This window comes from Balaenoptera borealis (assembly GCF_965194805.1).
Source record: "Balaenoptera borealis genome assembly, chromosome: 10".
Classification (NCBI taxonomy): Eukaryota; Metazoa; Chordata; class Mammalia; order Artiodactyla; family Balaenopteridae; genus Balaenoptera; species Balaenoptera borealis.
This window is the reverse complement of record NC_138874.1, coordinates 58,596,681-58,617,602: the sequence shown is the minus strand read 5'-3', so window position 1 is coordinate 58,617,602 and position 20,922 is coordinate 58,596,681. Positions and strand designations below refer to the sequence as shown.

General features: G+C 39.7%; 1 protein-coding gene across 24 annotated transcripts in view; it reads left to right on the top strand.

Moving 5' to 3' along the window:
• Window positions 1–20,922, top strand: part of USP54 (ubiquitin specific peptidase 54) — a 149,884-nt gene that overhangs the window by 94,891 nt on the left and 34,071 nt on the right. For 16 of the 24 annotated variants that reach the window (XR_014248862.1, XR_014248863.1, XM_082406835.1 and 13 more), the window contains 8 exons: window positions 10,788–10,922; window positions 12,484–12,597; window positions 12,737–12,819; window positions 13,244–13,349; window positions 13,462–13,608; window positions 15,327–15,476; window positions 17,207–17,375; window positions 18,714–18,884. Coding sequence is in view for 22 of the 24 variants with exons in the window: in XM_082406835.1 (XP_082262961.1) it covers window positions 10,788–10,922; window positions 12,484–12,597; window positions 12,737–12,819; window positions 13,244–13,349; window positions 13,462–13,608; window positions 15,327–15,476; window positions 17,207–17,375; window positions 18,714–18,884 (1,075 nt within the window). In the remaining 2 variants the exon portion in view is untranslated. Of the gene's footprint in view, window positions 1–10,787; window positions 10,923–12,483; window positions 12,598–12,736; window positions 12,820–13,243; window positions 13,350–13,461; window positions 13,609–15,326; window positions 15,477–17,206; window positions 17,376–18,713; window positions 18,885–20,922 lie in introns of those variants that run through there. The other 8 variants (XM_082406820.1, XM_082406822.1, XM_082406821.1 and 5 more) reach the window with 3 other exon arrangements.

Below are 20,922 nucleotides of genomic sequence, written 5' to 3'. Positions count from 1 at the left end.
GGAAAGTATACTAAAGTGTACAGAGGAAAACTGAAAATAGCCTGAATTCCACCACAGGAATTATCATTTCTCTTTATGCCTCCTCTCTGGTCTATGATATTTCTAGTAATAGGTCTTTTTGCCCACCGTTTTAGTAAAAAGAGTACTTCTTTTTTTCAGACCCTTAATTGCCTTTCCATCTCTAGTATCTTCCTATTTCATTTGTTCTAACCTAAGACTACCCTGGAGTGCTATTTTGAAGTTACTACCTTCTTATAATCTTGAAGTGGCTCCCAGTTGTCTCTTAAATCACTTAGAAAAGCAGGATTATGGACATTTAAAAAACTAATTTCACACTTCCTTTTCCCTTCCTCTCCTTCCCCAGGCACTCCATTTCATCTTTGATAGCAGATGGTACACTTACTATGCCTGCCTCTTAGACATTGCATTGCAAATGTCATTCACTTTGCCTGCATCCCTTGGCACCCAAAATAATAACAATAAACAGAACAGTAACACATCCCTTTTAAGCCAAACCACATCTGCCTTTCAGAACTCTTTCAGAAATTTATCTTCTTCATGAAGTTTTAAAAATACTATATCTACATCCGTGATTGATTTTAACAGTGTTTAGCATGGCTGAATGGGTTTTTGGGAAGGTGGCCCAGCTTTTCTTCTCTCGGTGTTCCTCACAGTGCCTGGACCATAATATAAACACAACTTTTCTGGGTTCATATAGTCTTTTAGTACTTCTTGATATTTTAGTTACGGAGTTTAGGGTATTGCCTTTTCCTTTTCTTTTTCTTTCTGTCTTTTATATTCTCTCTCACTCTTGTCCTGTTTAATAGAGATTTTCATATTGTGACTTTTGGTCTCATACTTTTTTTTAGTAAGTCTACTAATCTAGGCCTTCATGACTCATTTAGTAAGGGAAGGGAGAGATGTGGGGGAGGGGAGGAGGGAGTCAGGAAGGGGAGTTGATGGTGGGAAAGATCTGCTGAGGGAAGAAGTGAAAGTCTGGGATTCTGTCAACAGAGCAGTTATCTGGTATCCTGCCGTTAAGTTACATGTTAACTTTGTGGTGTCCCAGTGTGGGTGTAATTCTATATATTTTTTTCTCTATGGGTGTAATTATATATATTTTTCTCTGCCTCTTATTTAAAAATCAGAGGAATATTTGATGAGGATAATAAGAATTCCTTTTTGCTGATACTTCATGACCTGTTTGCATTCTTTAATGCTAAGTTTGATTTGTAAAATTCTTATTTCTTAGATTTTTTTAAAAACAAGAGATTCCAAACTTCCTGAATTTGAAGTACTCTGCAAAACTTGTCAGTTCTTTATAAAGTCAGAATTCTTTATGTTAGAGCATAATTGCTTATCTCTAGAACCTACTATTAAGGACAAAAAGAAACACAAACATGTTCCTCGATGAGTCAGAAGTTAGCCAACTTTCCCTTAATCTGATGTTTGGATGAAGGATTTGCCCTTCCAAGTCTGGCTGAAAGATATGTATCCCTGCTCTTTCTCCAGTTGTTTACTTAAAATGCATTTACTACTGGCCTTATGTGAATACCTTTTGGATCACGTCTTCTTTAATTTTTTTTGTTGTTGTTGTTTTGTTTTTTTTTTAAATTGAGTTTTGAACTTTATTTATTTATTTATTTATTTTTGCTGCGTTGGGTCTTCGTTGCGGCATGCAGGCTTTCTCTAGCTGCACGCAGGCTTTCTCTAGCTGCAGCAAGTGGGGACTACTCTTCATTGCGGTGCTCGGGCTTCTCATTGCGGTGACTTCTCTTGTTGTGGAGCATGGGCTCTAGGTGCACAGGCTTCAGCAGTGTGGCACGTGGGCTCAGTAGTTGTGGTGCACGGGCCCAGTTGCCCCGTGGCATGTGGGATCTTCCAGGTCCAGGGCTTGAACCCACGTCCCCTGCATCGGCAGGCGGATTCTTAACCACTGCGCCACCAGGGAAGTCCCAATATTTTTGTTTTTTTCTTCTGCTCTATGAACGTCTGCCAATAGTCCTGTGCCTTGTGATCTTCATTGGTACCATAGTATATGTTGCATCCAGTACTTTTTGGTGGTTTGTACACAATATTTATGATAATCCATTTCTTTTGGTCCTGTAAAATATACTGTTTTTTTTTTTTCTGTGTTACTTGACACTAAGTCCCTAAAGTAATTACAGCCTCAAAATCTTGCATGCAAATTATTAATGAAGAATTTGTGTTAGTTTGTCTTTCTGCTTACTTTGAACCGCAATGCCTTTCAACTCTGACTTAGCAAATAGAAGAGATTTGTAGGGGACTTCCCTGGTGGCGCAGTGGTTAAGAGTCTGCCTGCCAATTCAGGGGACACTGGTTCGGGCCCTGGTCCGGGAAGATCCCACATGCCACGGAGCATCTGGGCCCGTGCACCACAACTACTGAAGCCCACGTGCCTAGAGCCCATGCTCTGCAGCAGGAGAGGCCACCGCAGTGAGAGGCCCGTGCACCGCAATGGAGAGTGGCCCCCGCTCACCCTGCAACTAGAGAAAGCCCGTGCGCAGCAGCGAAGACCCAGCACAGCCAAAAATAAATAAATGAAAACATAAATTTATAAAAAAAAAAAAGAGATTTGTGTGCTAATTACCCTGTCCCTTCTAAAATACCAAATTTATTCCCATCTAGTATTACTGTAAGATTTTTCCTGACCTAAATTGTTGTCATGCCTATAGCCCAGAGCTCTGATTTATTATTCATATTGAGTCTGCTCTTACACCCTGGCCCCCAGGGTATGACTTGACTTTGGTATTGGTTTATTTATTTATCTCTGTCCAGAGGAGGAAATCCGTCCTCTGTACTTAGTATGCCACAAAGATTTTGTTCTCCTTCCAGGGATTGTACTAGAGGCTTTGCAGTGCCAGGATGTAGGACAGAGTGTTTTTTGTTATAGACAAAGAAGAATGCTGCATTGATTGATTAAATCCAACAAACCTTCTCAATTAGTGATTTTTTTTTTTAAGGATGTTAGTATAAGGAATTAAAGCCAGGGAATGGTGGTGGTGATGGAGGTAGGTAGGGAGGAAATAGGTTTTTGTATATAGGAGTCCTGGAATGAAAGTCTGTACCTGTAGAGCAGTAAGACTGTTGTGAAGGGGCAGGAAAGTCTGTGTTCTGCTGATAGCTCACTTGTTAATTGGGGGGCAATTTGAGAGCTCAGGGAACACATCTCTCAGTATTTTTTTATTGTGTACCATGTAGCTGTTCCTCTACTGGGGACTGAAGCATAAACATATCGAGTAAAGTGGTATAAGGAATTAGTCTGGTCATTTTTTTGTAGACTGTAGGAATGGAAGGTTCTTCATTGTCCTACAGTCATGGCCACTATCAGAGAGGAGTAAACCCATTATCCTAGACTGGCTATTTATTTAAGCCAGGAAATTAGATTTCTAGTATGTTACCTGGAAATTTTAGCTAGTAATAAATAGCCCTCACATAAGGAAGGTATGTCCTTATGTCTAATGCACCTATCCATTTGAATTGAACTTCCTTGTTCTGCTTATCTATGTGATGTGAACATATTTGTGTGGTCTTTTGGTTAACCTTTCTTAAAGTTGTATTAGGCTGTACCTAAATATTCTTCTTTTTTTAAAATTATTTTATTTTTGGCTGCCATGAGTCTTCGCTGCTGTGTGCGGGCTTTCTCTAGTTGCAGCGAGGGGGGGCTACTCTTCGTTGCAGTGCGCGGGCTTCTCATTGCAGTGGCTTCTTTTGTTGCAGAGCACGGGCTCTAGGCGTGCAGGCTTCAGTAGTTATGGCTTGCGGGCTCTAGAGCGCAGGCTCAGTAGTTGTGGCGCACAGGCTTAGTTGCTCTGCATCATGTGGGATCTTCCTGGACCAGGGCTTGAACCCTTGTCCCCTGCATTGGCAGGCAGATTCTTAACCACTGCGCCACCAGGGAAGCCCTGTACCTAAATATTCTCGACTAATTTAATCATTGACATAACTTGGATAGTATAAAACTCAGGCTCTTATCCTTTTTAAAATTCTGGAGTTCAGAATTTTACATGGTATTTCAAATAGAGGGGTATGACTACAAGGAAAAATATAGCAGATCATCATGATTCTTTCCAGAGTTTATGGCAGAACCTGAAACTTACACAATCTCAAAATCTTTGTGCATGTCCAGAAGGATCCCCCTTTTCATTTCCCGTGTGGGGTAAGTGGCTATGATATTGATTCTTAAAATTTGATTTGAATACTGTTGGTAATCTTTAAGGTCCTACACTTTTGATCTTGGCAAAAATTCCAGAATGACTGTTACATTTTTATAAATCTCAATATTAGTTTATGATCTCCAACTAAAAGCAATACTGTTCCCTGGTGAATTTGGCCTGTCTCTGTGTCTGTCTGTCCAGTGTCTTGAGGTCTTGTTTCTATCTGTGTCTCTGCCTTTGTGTATGTGGGTGTCATTTTTGCCTAGGTAGCAGGAATGCGTGTGAAAGGTAAGTTTATGATGGTCTTTTACTTCACTACTGTAAGTCCAAGGTATTGGGTTATAAATTGAATGCAAATAAAGCCCTAAACTCATGGGGAGATATGGTATTGGTAACTGAATTTAATTTAAAGGGACTGATATAGGATATGTGGGTAATTTTCTAATTAGGAAGTCCAGAAGGTAGCTATTTTAAGACATAAGGTTAAAGAATCCCAAGAGAGAAACTGGCCAGCTGTTCTCTGCCTTCTCTTCCTGGAGCAAGATTTTCTGTTAAACTGACTGGATACCTTTTTCTGAGTGTGGTAATGGTATTATGGTTAAGTTTTTTTTTTTTTTAATGATTTTTTTCAGTTTTATTGCGGTATAATTCACAAATAAAAATTGTGTAGATTTAAGGCGCACAACTTGATGTTTTGATGTATACGTATACTGTGAAATGATCACTACAATCAAGCTAATTAACATAGCCATCACTTTACATAGGTACCTTTCGTTTTGTTTTGTTTTTACTGCATAAATGTCACTTCAGAATTGTCACTGAATTGTCACTAAAGTTGTTATATTTAACAACCTTAATTTGAAGAACACATATTTGGTCAGCTCATAGACTACAAGCCTTGGGAGTTGCAGCTCACACTTGTCAGGGGAGATGTAATCACTGATTCTGTTATATCACAAAAAAATCACTGAACACTAGAGAAAGGGTTTGTTATATGGTTATGTTTTAAACAAAAAGGGTTCTTATTTTTTAGAGGCATATCCTGACATATTTACAGATAAATAGTGTCTAGCATTTGTTTCAAAATGATCTGGGAGGAGGGGTAAGTGGGTGGGTGGTATATATGAAATGAGATTGGCCACAGGTCAATAATGGTTGAGGATGGATGATAGGTACATGGGAATTTATTGTGCTATTTTGTCTACCCTTGTATGTTTGAACGTTTTTGCAATAAAATGTTAAAAATCCAGTGGTACTGTTTTGGATGCCAAAATGGTAAACATTTCAATATTCTTTCCCCTCTTGAAAGAAAACGTTCAACATTCTTTTGAACATACAAATCTAGGGTGAAAGTTCTATTTTCCAGCAGTCAGTGACTCTCAAGGAGTAGCTCCTTTATTTTCCTTTCAAAGGGTTGTGTTTACAAACAGGCTCGATTGGCCACATCTAGTTTTATGATTTATTTAGGTCTGTGATTTACAGGCGGTGTGGAAAAAAAGGGATAGTTATGAAAGCCAAAAGGATAGATTTGGGAAGCTTAGATCAAGAAGAGAAACTCTAAGAATTGAGTTAGTAGTAGTGTATAACATGCGTCACGCCTTTGTAGAGGTGTTGCTGGACACCTCTCAGGGATGAGTTGAACTGCTGACTGGGGCACTTTTCAAAGACCTTGGGCCCATAAAGCATAAAATTTAGTGACAGCCCTTTTTCTTGACCCGTATCTTCTCTACTCATGAATTCTTTTTGATGCAAAGCTAGGAAATTCTGAGAGAGAAATAGACAGCTGTTCCCTGCTTAAAGACAAAGTCTGTTTTGGGCTTCCCTGGTGGCGCAGTGGTTAAGAATCTGCCTGCCAATGCAGGGGACACGGGTTTGAGCCCTGGTCTGGGAAGATCCCACATGCCATGGAGCAACTAAGCCTGTGTGCCACAACTACTGAGCCTGCACTCTAGAGCCCGTGAGCCACAACTACTGAGCCCGTGTGCTGCAACTACTGAAGCCCGCACGCCTAGAGCCTGTGCTCCACAACAAGAGAAGCCACCACAATGAGAAGCCCACACCTGCAACAAAGAGTAGCCCCCGCTCGCTGCAACTAGAGAAAGCCTGCGTGCAGCTGCAAAGACCCAACACAGCCAAAAATAAAAAATAAATAATTAAAAAAAAAAAGACAAAGTCTGTGTTTTAGGGGGAAAAAAAGGAAAAACTTAAGCAACAGCTGCATTTGTAGATGACAAAGCACAAAGACTTTCTGTCTTTATGGCACTTTTATCTTATTTACGTGGTTTTTACTAATCCAAATAATTATATGCTCCTGTGGGTAGAATTGTTTGCTACTTGATCCAAGAGAGATGGATGGGGAAGCACCTGCTTTTAGTCATTAGTCTTGTTGCTTTTGCACTGCATCCAAGAAAATAGTTAACAAACAAAAAGTAATTTGCCTTTTCCTGAGAGTGAAAAGGAAGACCTCTTTGGTTTCACTCTGTGAAGAACAGCAGAGAGAAACCTCAAAGGTGGGTTTTTTATTTATGGAAATGAAACCATCAGGGACCCCACAGGGGAAAATGATTCCTGGGTTTTGGTTCTTCCTGCCCTTTCTCCCTCTCTGCCATAGAACTCAGCAATTGGAAGAATACCAGTTTTTGTTCCTTATTGGTGCTACCACCTGTTCTTATTGCTGAACTAAATGTTCTTGGCTTTCTTTGGTGTGAACAGGATCTCCCTCTGGGAAAGGTGGGAGGAGGGTGAAAAAGGGAACAGGAGGAGGCCCATTCCTGCCTTGTGCTCATGTGAGAGGGACACACAGGGGTTAGTGTGCTGCCCTAACAGAGGGGCTTTGTGCTACAGCTTCTTCCAGAGCTGCGGCTCACAGATGCATGCTGGGCAGGCTCAGGCTGCTTCATCCCTGATACACTTGCTTCTTCCTAACAATGGCAGAGTAATACCAGTAACAATAATTAAAATATTGAATAGGAAAATAAAGAAGATGCAGGCAGAGGCTATTCTGAATACATTCAGATACTCAGTGTGTGTGGAGAAAACTGTTTGTAATTAAGAGGTTAAAAAAAGAGTAGCATGGAGATGATGCCACTGAACACAAGAGCCAGATCTGTTGTTGCATATCCACTATGGGCGCAGTCAGAGCTCTGACTTTTAAGTCTTTCTTTTTCTGTGCTGAAACCCTTGTTATCTAGGTCATGGGAAATCTGCCTCTCTTGAATACAAGCAGCAGAATAGAGAAGAATTTCTTCCTTTGTACCTAGACCTTAGAGACTGGGGAGGTAGCTCAAGGTAGAAGCCTTTCTGACTCTCAAGGCCCTTCTTCATACGTCAGTGGCAGGCAGTAACCTAAAATGAATCCCAAATAGAATGATTATAATAACAGTTAACACTTAGATAGCACTTTCATATGGTCAGACTTTAGTCTAAGATATAAGTAGAAAGATAGATAACTTATTTAATCCTTAAATAATCCTAGGAGGTAAATACTGTTATTAATTCTCTTTTAGTAGAGGAAACTGAAGCGTAGAGAAGTAGGTAACTTGTCCAAGGTCATATAGCTGGTAAGTAACAGGGCTGGGATTTTGAACCCAAATACTATGGTTCCAGAGTCCATACTCTTAACTATTACTCTGTGCCATCTCTCAGTGGATCTCTGTCCTTTCTCAAACAGGGTCATCTGAACCACAGAACACAGAAAGTATTTTGAGTGACTATTTTCTTAATTCTCTCTAGGATGGTAACATAACTAGTACTCTGCATAGGAGAGAAGTTAATTCATTAGGAACTGTTGATGCTTTAGAGTATTAATTCTTGAGGAAACCCAGTTGAGAGAAACTAAAGGGGCTGCAGTTTGCATTTCTTGTGTTTGTACAGAACTATCCTGAAACTAATTTTCCATAGGTTTGTCTTGGAACCGGTTTTAGACTCTGAACAAAGGACCAAACCTCATCCATCCCTTGCTCTAGAGGTCGAGCCTTTGTCAGCATTAATGTCTTACCATTAACAGTTGAGAAGAGTGGCAGGTTGGGATATGATAGTGGTTACCAAGTTTTGCAAAGCTGAGGTGACTTCCCTTCAGCATATCATTAAGTGTTCAGATCACCACGTGTAGAAGCAGCCACTACTTCTTTTCCTACCTTCCTTTTTCTTTTTTCTTCACATTTCCCCAAGTTTCAAAATCCCATTGGTCACTTGGCAGATATCCAGTTGCCCTCTGGGAGTGTTTAACTGTGGACCCAGACCTTTACTTTTGGTCTAGTTTAAGGAGTCACTGATAGACATTCTTCTACTTCCAGCAACAAATTATGGAAGGTCTTGCTCTGTCTTTACCTGATCTTATAACAGACTTGTTAAAACTTTCTAGGTCACTCCAAAATAAAGTAATTATAATAGATTTCCCCCCAGCCCCATGCTTATTAAGCAATACTAAATATGTTTTTCTGTTGCTGCCTCCTCCACATCATATGGAATTGTTTGTAGGGAAATAATAGCAGGGTTCACAGTAAATTGTTCTCAAGTTGCTGTAGGGATAGATGTTCAGTGTGTATGAGGTGGAATGATGCTAGTAAGAGAACAGCGGTCTCTTGAAATTAGCAGAACAAGGTTTAGTCCCCTTTTGCTTGAACCAGTTGTGTTACCTTAAGAAAAATTTTCACCTTTTCTAGGTGATTCTTTATCTGCTTAAAAAAAAGAGAAGGGAGTTAATATTTTCCCTTAATAAGATCTAACCATATAAAATCATTCATTCAAAACTAGTTGTTGATGGCCTACATGCCATTACTATTATAGATGCTGGGAGTGTAGCAAGGAATTAAAGGGCAAAAATTTCTGTCTTCATATTCTAGAGAGTACAGTTAGACAATAAATAAGTAATATACATGGTACGACTGCTGGTAAAAGTGCCAAAGGGAAAAATAAAACAAGTAAGGGTGGGAGGTTTAGAAAGAGTGAGTGGAGCTTGCAATTTTAAATAACATGATCAAGAAATACTATATTGAGAAGGTAATATTTGGGTAAAAATCTGAAGGGAATGAGTGACTGAGCTACTGCAAGTAAAACGTCAAGTAAAATGAGGACCAATAATTAGCCATTCTAGGTTGGTGGGACCTCCTATTCTTAGCTCACATAGGTAGGTTTATAAAAGTGATCTCATTTCTGGTCTCATTAGTAAGTCTGAAAGTAACCCTGGAATTTTTTTATATGAATAAATTACTAATGAGGATTTCAAGCCAGTGACATTCTTTGGCATGTTGACATGTAACTCATTGTTGGGTGAGTTGTTTATCTGGGTGGTTTAGTGTGGATCTGGGCCATGTGATGTCAAGGAGCACATTCTAAAATCTCTGTGTGGAGGGTCCAATACCGCTTGAGAAGGACACCTCAAAGCATGTGCCACTTGTTTCCACTCTTTGTTTCCATTCTCTGGATATCACATTCAACATTGTTTCAGATATAGGTAAAGATGGAGGCGATAGATACATTTAGTTACACCAAAATTAAAAACTGCTGTGCTTGAAAGATACCAGAAGACTAGAAGAAGGTATTTGCTGCAAGTAGTACTCACAGAAGACCCAGAAAAACTAAATGTAGTTAGAAAGATTAAAATTAACCAGTCTGACTGTATTAATTGCTGACAAGGATATGGGGAAATTTATTTATATTCATGCACTGGTAGAAGTTTAAGTTGGCATAGCCTCTTTACAATAGCAAAAAATTGGAGACTGTTAAAATATCTGTCAATAAAGAAATGGATAAATAGATGTGATATAGTAACATGATATAATACTATACAAATGGATAAATAGATGTGATGTAGTAACATGATATAATACTATACAGCAGGGGAAAAGGATGAAATATATGGGTAACCTCAAAAAGAATGCTGAATTTTTAAAAAAAGTAAAATTCAGTGTGATACTTTTTACGTAAACAAAAGACACACACACACAAGCATACTATGTATTATTGAGGGTTATATACATACACACACACATATATACACACATACAAATATATGTAAAAGTATTATAAACAGAAGATTGTGCAACAAACTCATAGTGAGTGGCTGGTCTTAAAGGGGACTTTAGCTTTATCTGTAGATTGGAAGTAAACATGATAGAATGTTTATTTCTTAGTGTTAGACACGTAGGTATTTGTTATATTATTCTTTTTACTTTTGGGTAATTTTATAGTAGCTAAACAATTTAAAAGAAGGAGCCAAGTTTCATACGATGAGCCCCCAGAGAATAATTTACCAATTCAGTGACATATAATTTATCTTTATTTATTGTAGACCATCTACCTCTTTCTATATCAGAGGAAATGAGGTAACTGCATTGCATTAACTCATGACAACGGTCTCTCCTAATGAGTCCTTGATGGTATCACACTCAGACGGAAGAGCAAGGACCCTTATTAGCACATATCATGCCCTTTATTATGAGTCTTGTTTTTTTACTTTTTTATAACTAACTGCAAGCATATCAACTCATTCAAAGTACATTTGGCTCCATAGCTGTAAGCGTGGAGATCCTAGCATGACACACTGGGATGCATAGAAGCTCAGTAACAGCCTTGTGCTTTTCCCCTTGTCTAACCTCTTCTCTACAGGGAATCTTTAACCAGTTTCAGTGCAGTACTGAAAAAGTGCTTCCATCTGACACTCTCCGCAGTGCTCTGGCAAAGACTTTTCAGGATGAACAGCGTTTCCAGCTGGGAATTATGGATGATGCTGCAGAGTGCTTTGTAAGTGCTGGCCTCTGGCCCTCTTTGATACGGGGTGAGACTGTGGATGGTCTCCATCAGGGACTGGCTACTTTACTGTGCTCCTGGTCTCTACAGTTATAACTAGGAATTTCCCCACTTTCTCTGAGTTGTTTCTGCTAATAAAGTATGAAGTGCCTAGTGGGTTTATTCTTTTTTCTTCAGGCTTAGGGTAGTTTTGTGCTTGCCATCACACACAACAGTAACTCTCACCTTCAGAGGAGACAAGGCCCATTAAAATACAAATTTCTGGGCCCAACTCCCTTGAGTTTCTGTTTCAGTAGGTCTGGAGTGGGTCCCAAGAATATCTCTAACAAGTTCCTAGGTGATGCTAACGCTGATGCTGCTGGTCTGGGGAGCACAGTTTGAGAGCTCCTGCATACTAAAGAGAATTAAACAGAGAACAGCTGAGTCCTTAGCACAAGTGTGATGTGCTATGTGGATGGCTACTTTGCTCCCAGTGACTTTTAGTAGAGGACCCAAACTCTTCTCAACCCTGGGTTCTGTTCATCAACCTTCAAAAGACTCTATGCAACCATTAAACAATCTGAGTGATATACGTCCTATTATAGGGTAAAATATAGGCCAAAATCAGGGGTGCCCCTGAGAAACTGGATCACTGATTTATTGCTGGTAGGAATGAACAATGGCATAGCCACTCTGGAAAACACTTTGGCAGTTTCTTAAAAAACTAAACTTGCAAACTACCATATGATTCAGCAGTTAGATTCCTGTACGTGAATCCCAGAGAAATGAAAACATATGTTCATACAAAAACCTGTACATGAATGTTCAGAGAAGCTTTATTTGTGATAGCCCTAAAGTAAAAAAGCCCAGATGCTTTTAATGGGTAGATGGTGAAGCAAACTGGGGTACTTCTATATCAGGGAATACTGTGCAGCAATAAAAAGGAAAGAACTGTTGATTTATGTAACAAGTTGAGTGATCTAAAGGGAGTTACGATGAGTGAAAAATGCAGTATCAATAGGTTATGTACTGTATGATCTCATTTATTTAACATTCTTGAAATAATAAAATTATAGAGATGGGACAGCATGTTAGTGGTTGCTAAGGGTTAGGGTTGGAATTGAGTGGGTAAGGTTTTAAAGGAATAGCAGAAGGGAGCTTTGTGGTGATGAAAGAGTTTTATATCTTAATTGTGGGAGTGTTTACATGACTATACATGTGATAAAATTGCATGGAGCTACACATACACCCGAATGAATGTATGTAAAACTGGTGAAATCTGAATAAACTCTGTGGATTTTATTGATGTCCATTTGCTGGTTTGGATATTGTACTATAGTTATGTAACATGTCACCTGTGGAGGAAACTGGGTGAAGGGTACATGGACCTCCTGTATAATTTTTTTGAAACTTTCTGTGAATTTATAATTATTTCAAATTAAAAATTAAAAAAAAAAAATCAGAGGTATTCGTACCTTCAAGGAGGATTGCTGTTTCTCTGAGTAAACTGCCAACAAATTTGTGCTTTTGTTTGTTAAATATTGTCGATGTACTGCTTTTTGTCCTTCCCTATTAGGAAAACCTCCTGATGAGGATTCACTTCCATATTGCTGATGAAACCAAAGAGGACATATGCACTGCCCAACACTGCATCTCCCACCAGAAATTTGCAATGACGTTGTTTGAGCAGGTGAACTCTATTTCTATTCCCATCACTTCTTAGACCTTTTCTTCAAGAACACTTTATCCTAGGATGTAGGATGTCAAATGGGTGCCAAAACAGTTAATGACTGTGGCTGCTTGTTTTGCTTTTTTCTCCCCGGGCTTAGTGTGTATGTACTAGCTGTGGCGCCACTTCTGATCCGCTGCCTTTCATCCAGATGGTGCATTATATCTCCACTACTTCCCTTTGGTGAGTCTTATAGGGTTCTCTGTTAGTATACTTAGGCAGTTCTTCAGTTGACTGGGTTTTAACTGAAGGCACCCAAATAGCTTGTATCCTTATTGCTGAGTATTTGCTGTATTGTAGGAACTCAGAACAGTAATTTAAAAATAACCTGTGTTCTCCTTCTTTCCTCTCCCATCTGTCCCCTTTTCTTAGTCTCAAGTTCTGGCCAGCATAGTGGGAGGAGGAATGGGGATTCTATGAGCTTTGGATTTGGGGACAGGCAGGCACACTTACTCTGTGGGATACTGAGGCTGGTCAGGATGAGGGGCTTTGGCATAGTGGGCAGAGGAAGAAAGCCAAACATGTGAGTTAGGAATTTGCATGAATGATTTAGCTATAACCCTGTACAGCTCCCAATATCATCCCCCTTCAATTCCCCATCTCGAAGCAATCAGGCTATTTGTATGCTGGAAAGACGAGAAAAACCCTCACCAAGCATGTTTGGTGAGCTGCTGCAGAATGCCAGCACCATGGGGGATCTGCGGAACTGCCCGGTGAGTTAAGTGAGGGGTGGGGTTCAGAGTGGGGAGGGAAACCCTGAGATTAGTGGAATTGAGGCAGAGTCAGTGGGCAACATTTCTCACTAGCATTATATATGTATTTCAGAGCAACTGTGGAGAGAGGATTCGGATTCGCCGTGTGTTGATGAACGCTCCACAGATTATCACAATTGGGCTGGTATGGGACTCGGACCACTCAGACTTGGCAGAGGATGTCATTCACAGCCTGGGCACCTGCCTTAAGCTGGGTGACGTGAGTGTTAGTTACCTTTATCTCTCACTTGGAGTTCTTGTAACCTACTATTGCTCAAGTGCAGTGAACTCTGAACACAAAGGTATATCCTAAATGACAATATTAAAGAGTTTTGAAAAAATATATTGTGTGTATCTGTACACATACATGTGCATGCATGTACATGCTCACATACCTCCTTTGCGTAGGTGGCAAAGGCTTTTTGGAAGATATGGGATGATCTTGGCCTTGAAAGACAGGATGGGCAGAGCTTAGCTACTGATAAAACAAGTAATTCATAGAGTTATCATATGCTCTACTTATCATTAGTTAATACCAGTGTAGAATAGGGAAGAGTATTCAACCATGGGAGGTAGTAAGGTCAAAGAAGTGAGCAGTCCTGAGTAGTTCTGCTATGGGAGGTGAAGGAGGTAGAAGCTGATGACATGAGTCCTAGAATATTAAATTCATGGTAGGAACCAACATCTGCTGAGAAGGTAATGAAGTGGCTTGGAAGAGAATTCTAGTGGAAACAGACTTCAGACGTGGGCTGTTTACCTTATCAGCGGCATGCCCTAGTATAGGTACAGCCTATACTTCTTTTTCCTTCAGTTCAAGAGACGAGCCAGAAAGTCTGTGGTTTCCTTTCTACTGGTTTCCCTCTGGGATGGTCCTGTGACTAAGGAGATCCCTTGTTGTTTTTTAATGTCATTAAGCCATGGTTGAGAATAAGTAAACCATCTGGGATCTTACTTTAGGTCTCCTTGCCAAGGAGTCTCTGACATAGTAGGCTATGCACAATAAAATGTCATTTTTCTAAATTTCTTTAGCCTACATATTCTGTTCTGTTCTAGCTTTATTTTTATGATTGCTTTTTCAACCAGATTCCTCAAGGCAAGAGTCCTTGCCTTCAAATATTTTGTATGTCTCTTAACACCTAGGACAGTGCTAGATATCTAGGAATTGAAATGTTGGTAACTGGTATGGTGGGATTGCTCCCCCTAAGTGCTTTCTTACCTTCTACTTAGTGTCTCAACAGGAAATTTATATTTGTGGCACCAGCTGATAAATAACCTTTGAAACTTGAGAATGTTTTGTTTTTGTTTTATTTTTTTTTGACATTCCTGGCTCATCTTAGAATAGGCCCCAGCAAGAAAATATTATTAAACGGTATGAAGAGGACTTCCCTGGTGGCGCAGTGGTTAAGAATCCGCCTGCCAATGCAGGGGACACGGGTTCGAGCCCTGGTCCAGGAAAATCCCACATGCTGCGGAGCAACTAAGCCTGTGTGCCACAACTACTGAGCCTGTGCTCTGGAGCCCGTGAGCCACAACTACTGAGCCCACGTGCCACAAGTACTGAAGCCCATGTGCCTAGAACTCATGCTCCACAACAAGAGAAGCCACCGCAATGAGAAACCCACACACTGCAACGTAGAGTAGCCCCTGCTCGCCGCAATTAGAATGAATGAATGAATGCATGAATGCATGAATGAATGAATAAATAAATAAATAAAATAAAAGTTATGAAGAAACATCACCACGTTACCAGTTTGGCCACTATCTCTCTGACATTTCGCTAAAATTTTGCCTTTTTGTGTTCATTTCTGATGATTAATATGGATTAGCAAAAGGAGAAGCAAGTCAGTACCTTAATGAAGAAATGATGGAGTCTGCTGAGAGATGATGTGAGAGGGCTGAGTATGTGATGGTTCTTTCCTTTCTCCTCTTTCCCCACAGCTGTTTTTCAGAGTGACAGATGACCGGGCCAAGCAGTCTGAACTGTACTTAGTAGGAATGATCTGTTACTACGGCAAACATTATTCTACATTCTTTTTCCAAACAAAGATCCGCAAATGGATGTATTTTGATGATGCTCACGTCAAGGAGGTAGGAATATTCAAGTCCTTCTTGACGTGTTTGGTGAATGGAACAAAAAACTATGGACAGTTACTTGTCTTCAGTGTTTCATTTTCATAATTTTAATGTCTGTCTGCCTATCTATTGAATTTATGAGAGTGTCAGTCTTGTCTTTCCCAACAGACCAAGTTCCTTGAGGACAGGATCAATTTATCTTCTATTATTTTCTCTGAATCACCTCACCAGCATTCAGAACCATTCTGAATTTATAGTTGAAAGGGCTTTTTAAAAAGTATGTTAATTCGTTGATTTGAGCGAGAACAATCTAATGCCTCAAATTAGGTTATAAGCTTAGCACAGAGTTCAGAATTCCAAATCTTGTAATTAACAGTGGGTAATACTTTGTCCCAGGGCTGCTATAAATTATTCTCTGATTGTTATCTCCCTGAAGTACTCTATCACGGATTAACGTATTTTGGGGCTAGTGTAGAGAAAATAAGGCTATAATGATATTTAAAGCTGGAAATTTGGTACTATCTAAACCACAGAGTCTGTGGCTGAAGTAGTTTAGGTGATCTGTGTGAGTTAGGAAGCCTCTTGTGAGAAGGTTAGCAGCTAGGAGACTGCTGACTATAATCTACACCAACCCATGGGCCTTACGTAGTGTCCTCTACAAATAGTAAAGTCTTTGTTAAATTCCCTGATTCTCTTCTTCATCTCTTTTTTACTGTTGTAATCTTGGGCAACTTATGTAAATTCTTTGAGCTTTAGGTTTTTCATTTGAAAAATAATGCCTGCCTTATAAAATATTAAATCAGATTTGTATGTAAAAAGCATATAAATGTTTCAGTTAAAATGATAACTCAGTTATACATTTACTGAACGTCTATTATGAAATAAACACTGTGCCAGTGGTCTGACTCCAAGAACACACCATCTAAGAATGTGACTGGATCAAACTTAAGAGAGAGTGAGTTTGGGGATTTGATTGGATTGTTGTTTCCATGGCTATTCTGTCACTTTTTTCCACTGCCATGGCAGCGCTGAATCCAGCACAAAGCTAAGGCTGAGAGGTTCAGCTGTGTATTCTAAGCAGTTTGACATTTTATGTCCTGCCTTGTGTGAACTCTGAGACGGAATGTCACTTATTTTCAGGCAGTCTGTGAGACAGTTTCTGTCTGCTCTTTAGCTTCATGAAGGTGATTTTAATATTTAGGAGAAAATTATAGAAATGCAAATTTCAAACAAGGGCTTTTATTTGATGTCTGTGAAAAGAAATTGATCACCAAGTCAACTGAAGTCCCCTCACATAGCATATTCAGCTTTGAGAACTTTTATTCATATTTCATAATTGAATTGATGTTTCACAGGAATAAAAGTAATTTTATTCACCATTCCTATCTCTTATAGGGTTTTAGTGCTTTCTAAAAGGATTTCATTAAAAAAGACTTAACAAAAAATTCATTGGGACTTCCCTGGAGGTCCAGTGGTTAAGACTCCACACTTCCACTGCAGGGGGCGTGGGTTTGATCCCTGGTCGGGGAACTAAGATCCTATATGCCACGTGGCGCAGCCAAAAATTAAAAAAAAAAAAAAAAATTCATTAAGTTTAGGTCCAAGATCTCTTTTGTTGTTTCTTTACCCAGTTCTTGTCTTTTCATCTCTTTTATTTTCTTTAGAAAAATAGAATAGAGAGATATGTGTTGAATTATGGATATGAAGTATAATTGTCATGCTTTTTCTGGTTGTTTCTGGTTCAGATTGGGCCCAAATGGAAGGATGTGGTGACCAAATGCATCAAGGGGCATTATCAGCCTTTGCTGCTACTTTATGCAGACCCCCAGGGTACCCCAGTGTCCACCCAGGACCTGCCCCCGCAAGTTGCGTTCCAGTCGTACAGCAGGACGTGCTACGATAGTGAAGATTCAGGTGAGCAGCCTAGCTCTTTACTTCTCCCTCCCGACTCCAATGTGATGACTGGACAGTAGGGTCTCACAGTCATGAGCCTAGCACTTAACCTAGCTTGGAGAAAGAGGATTCATCAGAGATAAGAAAGAAGTGCCAACTCATGCTGAAGCCCAAGTTGTGCCAGGCTTTGTTTCCTTCAGTGTTTAAGAATGTATTGTCTAGATCACCTGGCCCTGATTCAAAAATGAGAAGGAAATTATGTTCATTTAGACTGAGGTATTAAGTTTGTGAGGGAAACCTCACTATTTAACCTTCTAATATTGCTAAGATGACTCATTCTTACTAGCAATTTAACAGTGACTTGAGTTGTTAAGACCAAGAAAATGATATGAGTTACTACAAAGCTCGTCATTTTGTTTGGGATGAGAGATTTTTGTTTTAAAATGCCAAGTGTAGTAGCAATATTCCTTAGCTTATGAATCAGCTGTTCACTTCTAATTCAGTTATTTGGAACTTAAATCATGTTTTCCTGTAGAAACAGTTGCAGCTTTATTACTAAAGTCTCAGGCTATCCCTCAGAAACTCATCCTATAATAGAAATACAACCCTAATGGTTTTGGCTTGATTCCTAAAAGGAGGAAAAAGTAATGTTCTTTTCCTCTTCTGGATCTAAGGCTGGCTGGCCCTGTGTATAATTTTGAAAGAGAAGATACTTGTCTTTGGAATCTTTTCCCCTCCCTTTTGTACCTCCCTCCTGTTTGGTATGTTCTTCCCGCCCTTGTGCCCCACCCAGACCTGCTCTGCTTCTTCTCCCTTCAGTCAAACACCCATTTACACTGTTGTGCTTATCTCAGCTAGGTGCTCAGAGGAAAGTAGTCTAATTGAACTAATTCACACCAAAGTATAAATAACTGCCCCATAATGTCTCATAGATATTAAAAATGCTTTTAAATTTTTAAAAGTGACTTTTCTGGCAGTATAGGAGAAAAATTCTGGGATAGGGAAACAACTGGTTATGTGTGCCAGGTTGGCGTGGGACTTGCCATCTAAGTAGATCTTACTTTTCACAACTTTTTCCTTTCTTCTACTTTTCCCCCTGTAGGTTTTCTAAAAGCCCCACAGTTTTTCACAATGGCAGGCAAAGGGAGGGCTTCAGCAAGGTAGGGGCAGGAGTGGAAGGAATTGTGTGCCTGGGTTATCTGAAGTTGGGAGTTGGGAAGAACGGCTCTGCTATATCCTTCTCACCCTTCCATTTAGGAAGTTCTTACCTCGTGAACCTTTGTTGCCGTCCAGCTCTTCGCCCCCTCTCTGTCACTGTCCTCTCTCTCCTCACCTTTGCATGTCTCCTCCTTCCCTCAGGGAGGGAGCCCTCCATCTCAAGTGATACTCGAACAGATTCTTCAGCGGAGAGCTATCCCTACAAACACTCCCACCATGAGTCTGTGGTCAGTCACTTCTCTTCTGATTCTCAGGGAACAGTCATCTATAATGTGGAGAACGATTCCACGTCTCAGAGCAGTCGGGACACAGGTAGGGACTTATACAGTGGACCCTGCTTGCCTGATTCAGTTCTGCATAGAGGGTCTCCCAAGAAAAAGAAACTGGGGCAAGTCAGAAACGTTTGTCATGCAAAGGGGGAAATGCACAGAACTTGGGTAATTGAGAGGGATGGAAGAAAGCAACTCAATTCTGAATGAATGATGATGTTCCCGTCAACAGCAGCCTATCAGTAAGGACCCTTGTAATGTGATTGTTTATTCTGAAATCTTTTTCTGAAGGCTTTTTTCCTGCTGTGCTCTGGATCCCTGTCATTCTCATAGTGCCCCATTAACCCTTGTGGTCTTGCACCTCATTTCCTTCTCATGCCAGGCTTTGTTTGAAAGCCCTGAAGGGCTTTGAGAGAAGGGGCATATTTATGGATGGGGAAACCTGCTCATGACCTTGCTGGGCTTCCTGAAGGACAGAGAAATAAAAGGATGGAAAGCTAGCCTGTTTGTTATTGTGAGTTCCATGCAGAGAACATTCTTGAATTGTTCTATTAATCTACAGAAGATTGTGCCTGTGTCAGTGGAAGAAATCATTACAGGGCACAAAAGGAAGAACAGTAAGTGACTGACTGCTGAGATGAAAAGTTCATCACCTAAGGCATAGAACAGTGCCCATACTCTTAGAGACTTGGGAATTAGTGATCCCATGGCTTCAGATTGGTGGTTTACATCCTGTGCATGCCCTTTAAAAAAAAAGAGAGAGAATTTCAAACATATTCAAAAGCATACAGAATAGTATACAGCCCCTTCATGTACCCATCACCTAGTTTCAATAATTATAACTCATGGTCAATCTAGTTTTATCTGTACCTCTGCCCACTTCCCCTACTCATGGATTATTTTGAAGCAAATCCCAGACATCATATCACCTTTTCCATAAATATGTTAGTATGTATCTCTAAAAGAATCATTTTTTAAATTAATAACTTCTTAAAACCACTAAATAACCAATGAGTGTTCAAATATCCTATTATCTCATAAATGTCATATTTTTTAATGGTTGGTTTGTTTTTGACTCAGAATCCAAATGAGGTCTACACATTGTGATGGGTTAATAAGTCTTTTACATTTCCTTTAATCTGTAGGTTTTGCCTCTGTTTCTTCCTTTCTGTTTATTGTTGAAGAACTAGGTAGTTTGTGCTGTAGTTTTCCCACATTTTAAATTTTGCTGATTGTGTCTGTATGGTAAACAGTAGCGTGTTTCTCTGTCTTCTATATTTTTTATAAATTGGTAGTTGGATCTAGTGATTTGGTTGGATTCATGTTGGATTTCTTTTGATGACTATTGCATAGATGACTACTGCAAAGTGTGATTTTTTTAGATTGTATTTCTGAAACGGTGAACCAGGGAGAAACCAAGTCACAGGATAAATAAGGAGAGTCAGGTTTATTTGAAGGGTTTGTGAATGGCTGGGGGTGGGGGAGCATGCCCATTGGTTTTTACATTTGCGGATTTAGTTGTTCCAACTGATAGGTCTTTCTTATGGGCCCAGAGATAGCAAATGATTAGATAAAAGCAATAAGAGATTGCGTTGGTAATTGAAAATATGTAGCCATATCATTGCATATCATACCTGAATATGTACAAGGATTTTCATAACTAACATATGAAAGCAAATTTCTGCTAGCTCTCAGATATTTGAGAACCCTAGGGGATTTCCTCTAAGCCTATATTCCAATTGTTGCTTAATTCACCTTTGGCTTCCAGCAGCTTAGATGATTATATCCTTTAGAATCTGACCTTTGCTGTTGTCAGATCATACTTATACATTCACACACTGTGGGCGTGAAGTATGGCAAGTTACATAAAAGAGCCCAGATCTCCTGGGTTTCCCAGTGATTAGTATTGAGGAACTATGAAGTGTAATCTCTGGGCGAAGTCAAGTTTGGTAAAGCATGGGTTATGGCTGGGAATGAGAATTATTCAAAGTTCAGATGTCCTTTGGAATGATTCACATTTAAGGAATGTTTAGAACTGGGTCTTAAAGCCATATACAATCAGAGCTCTTGTGGGCAAAGGC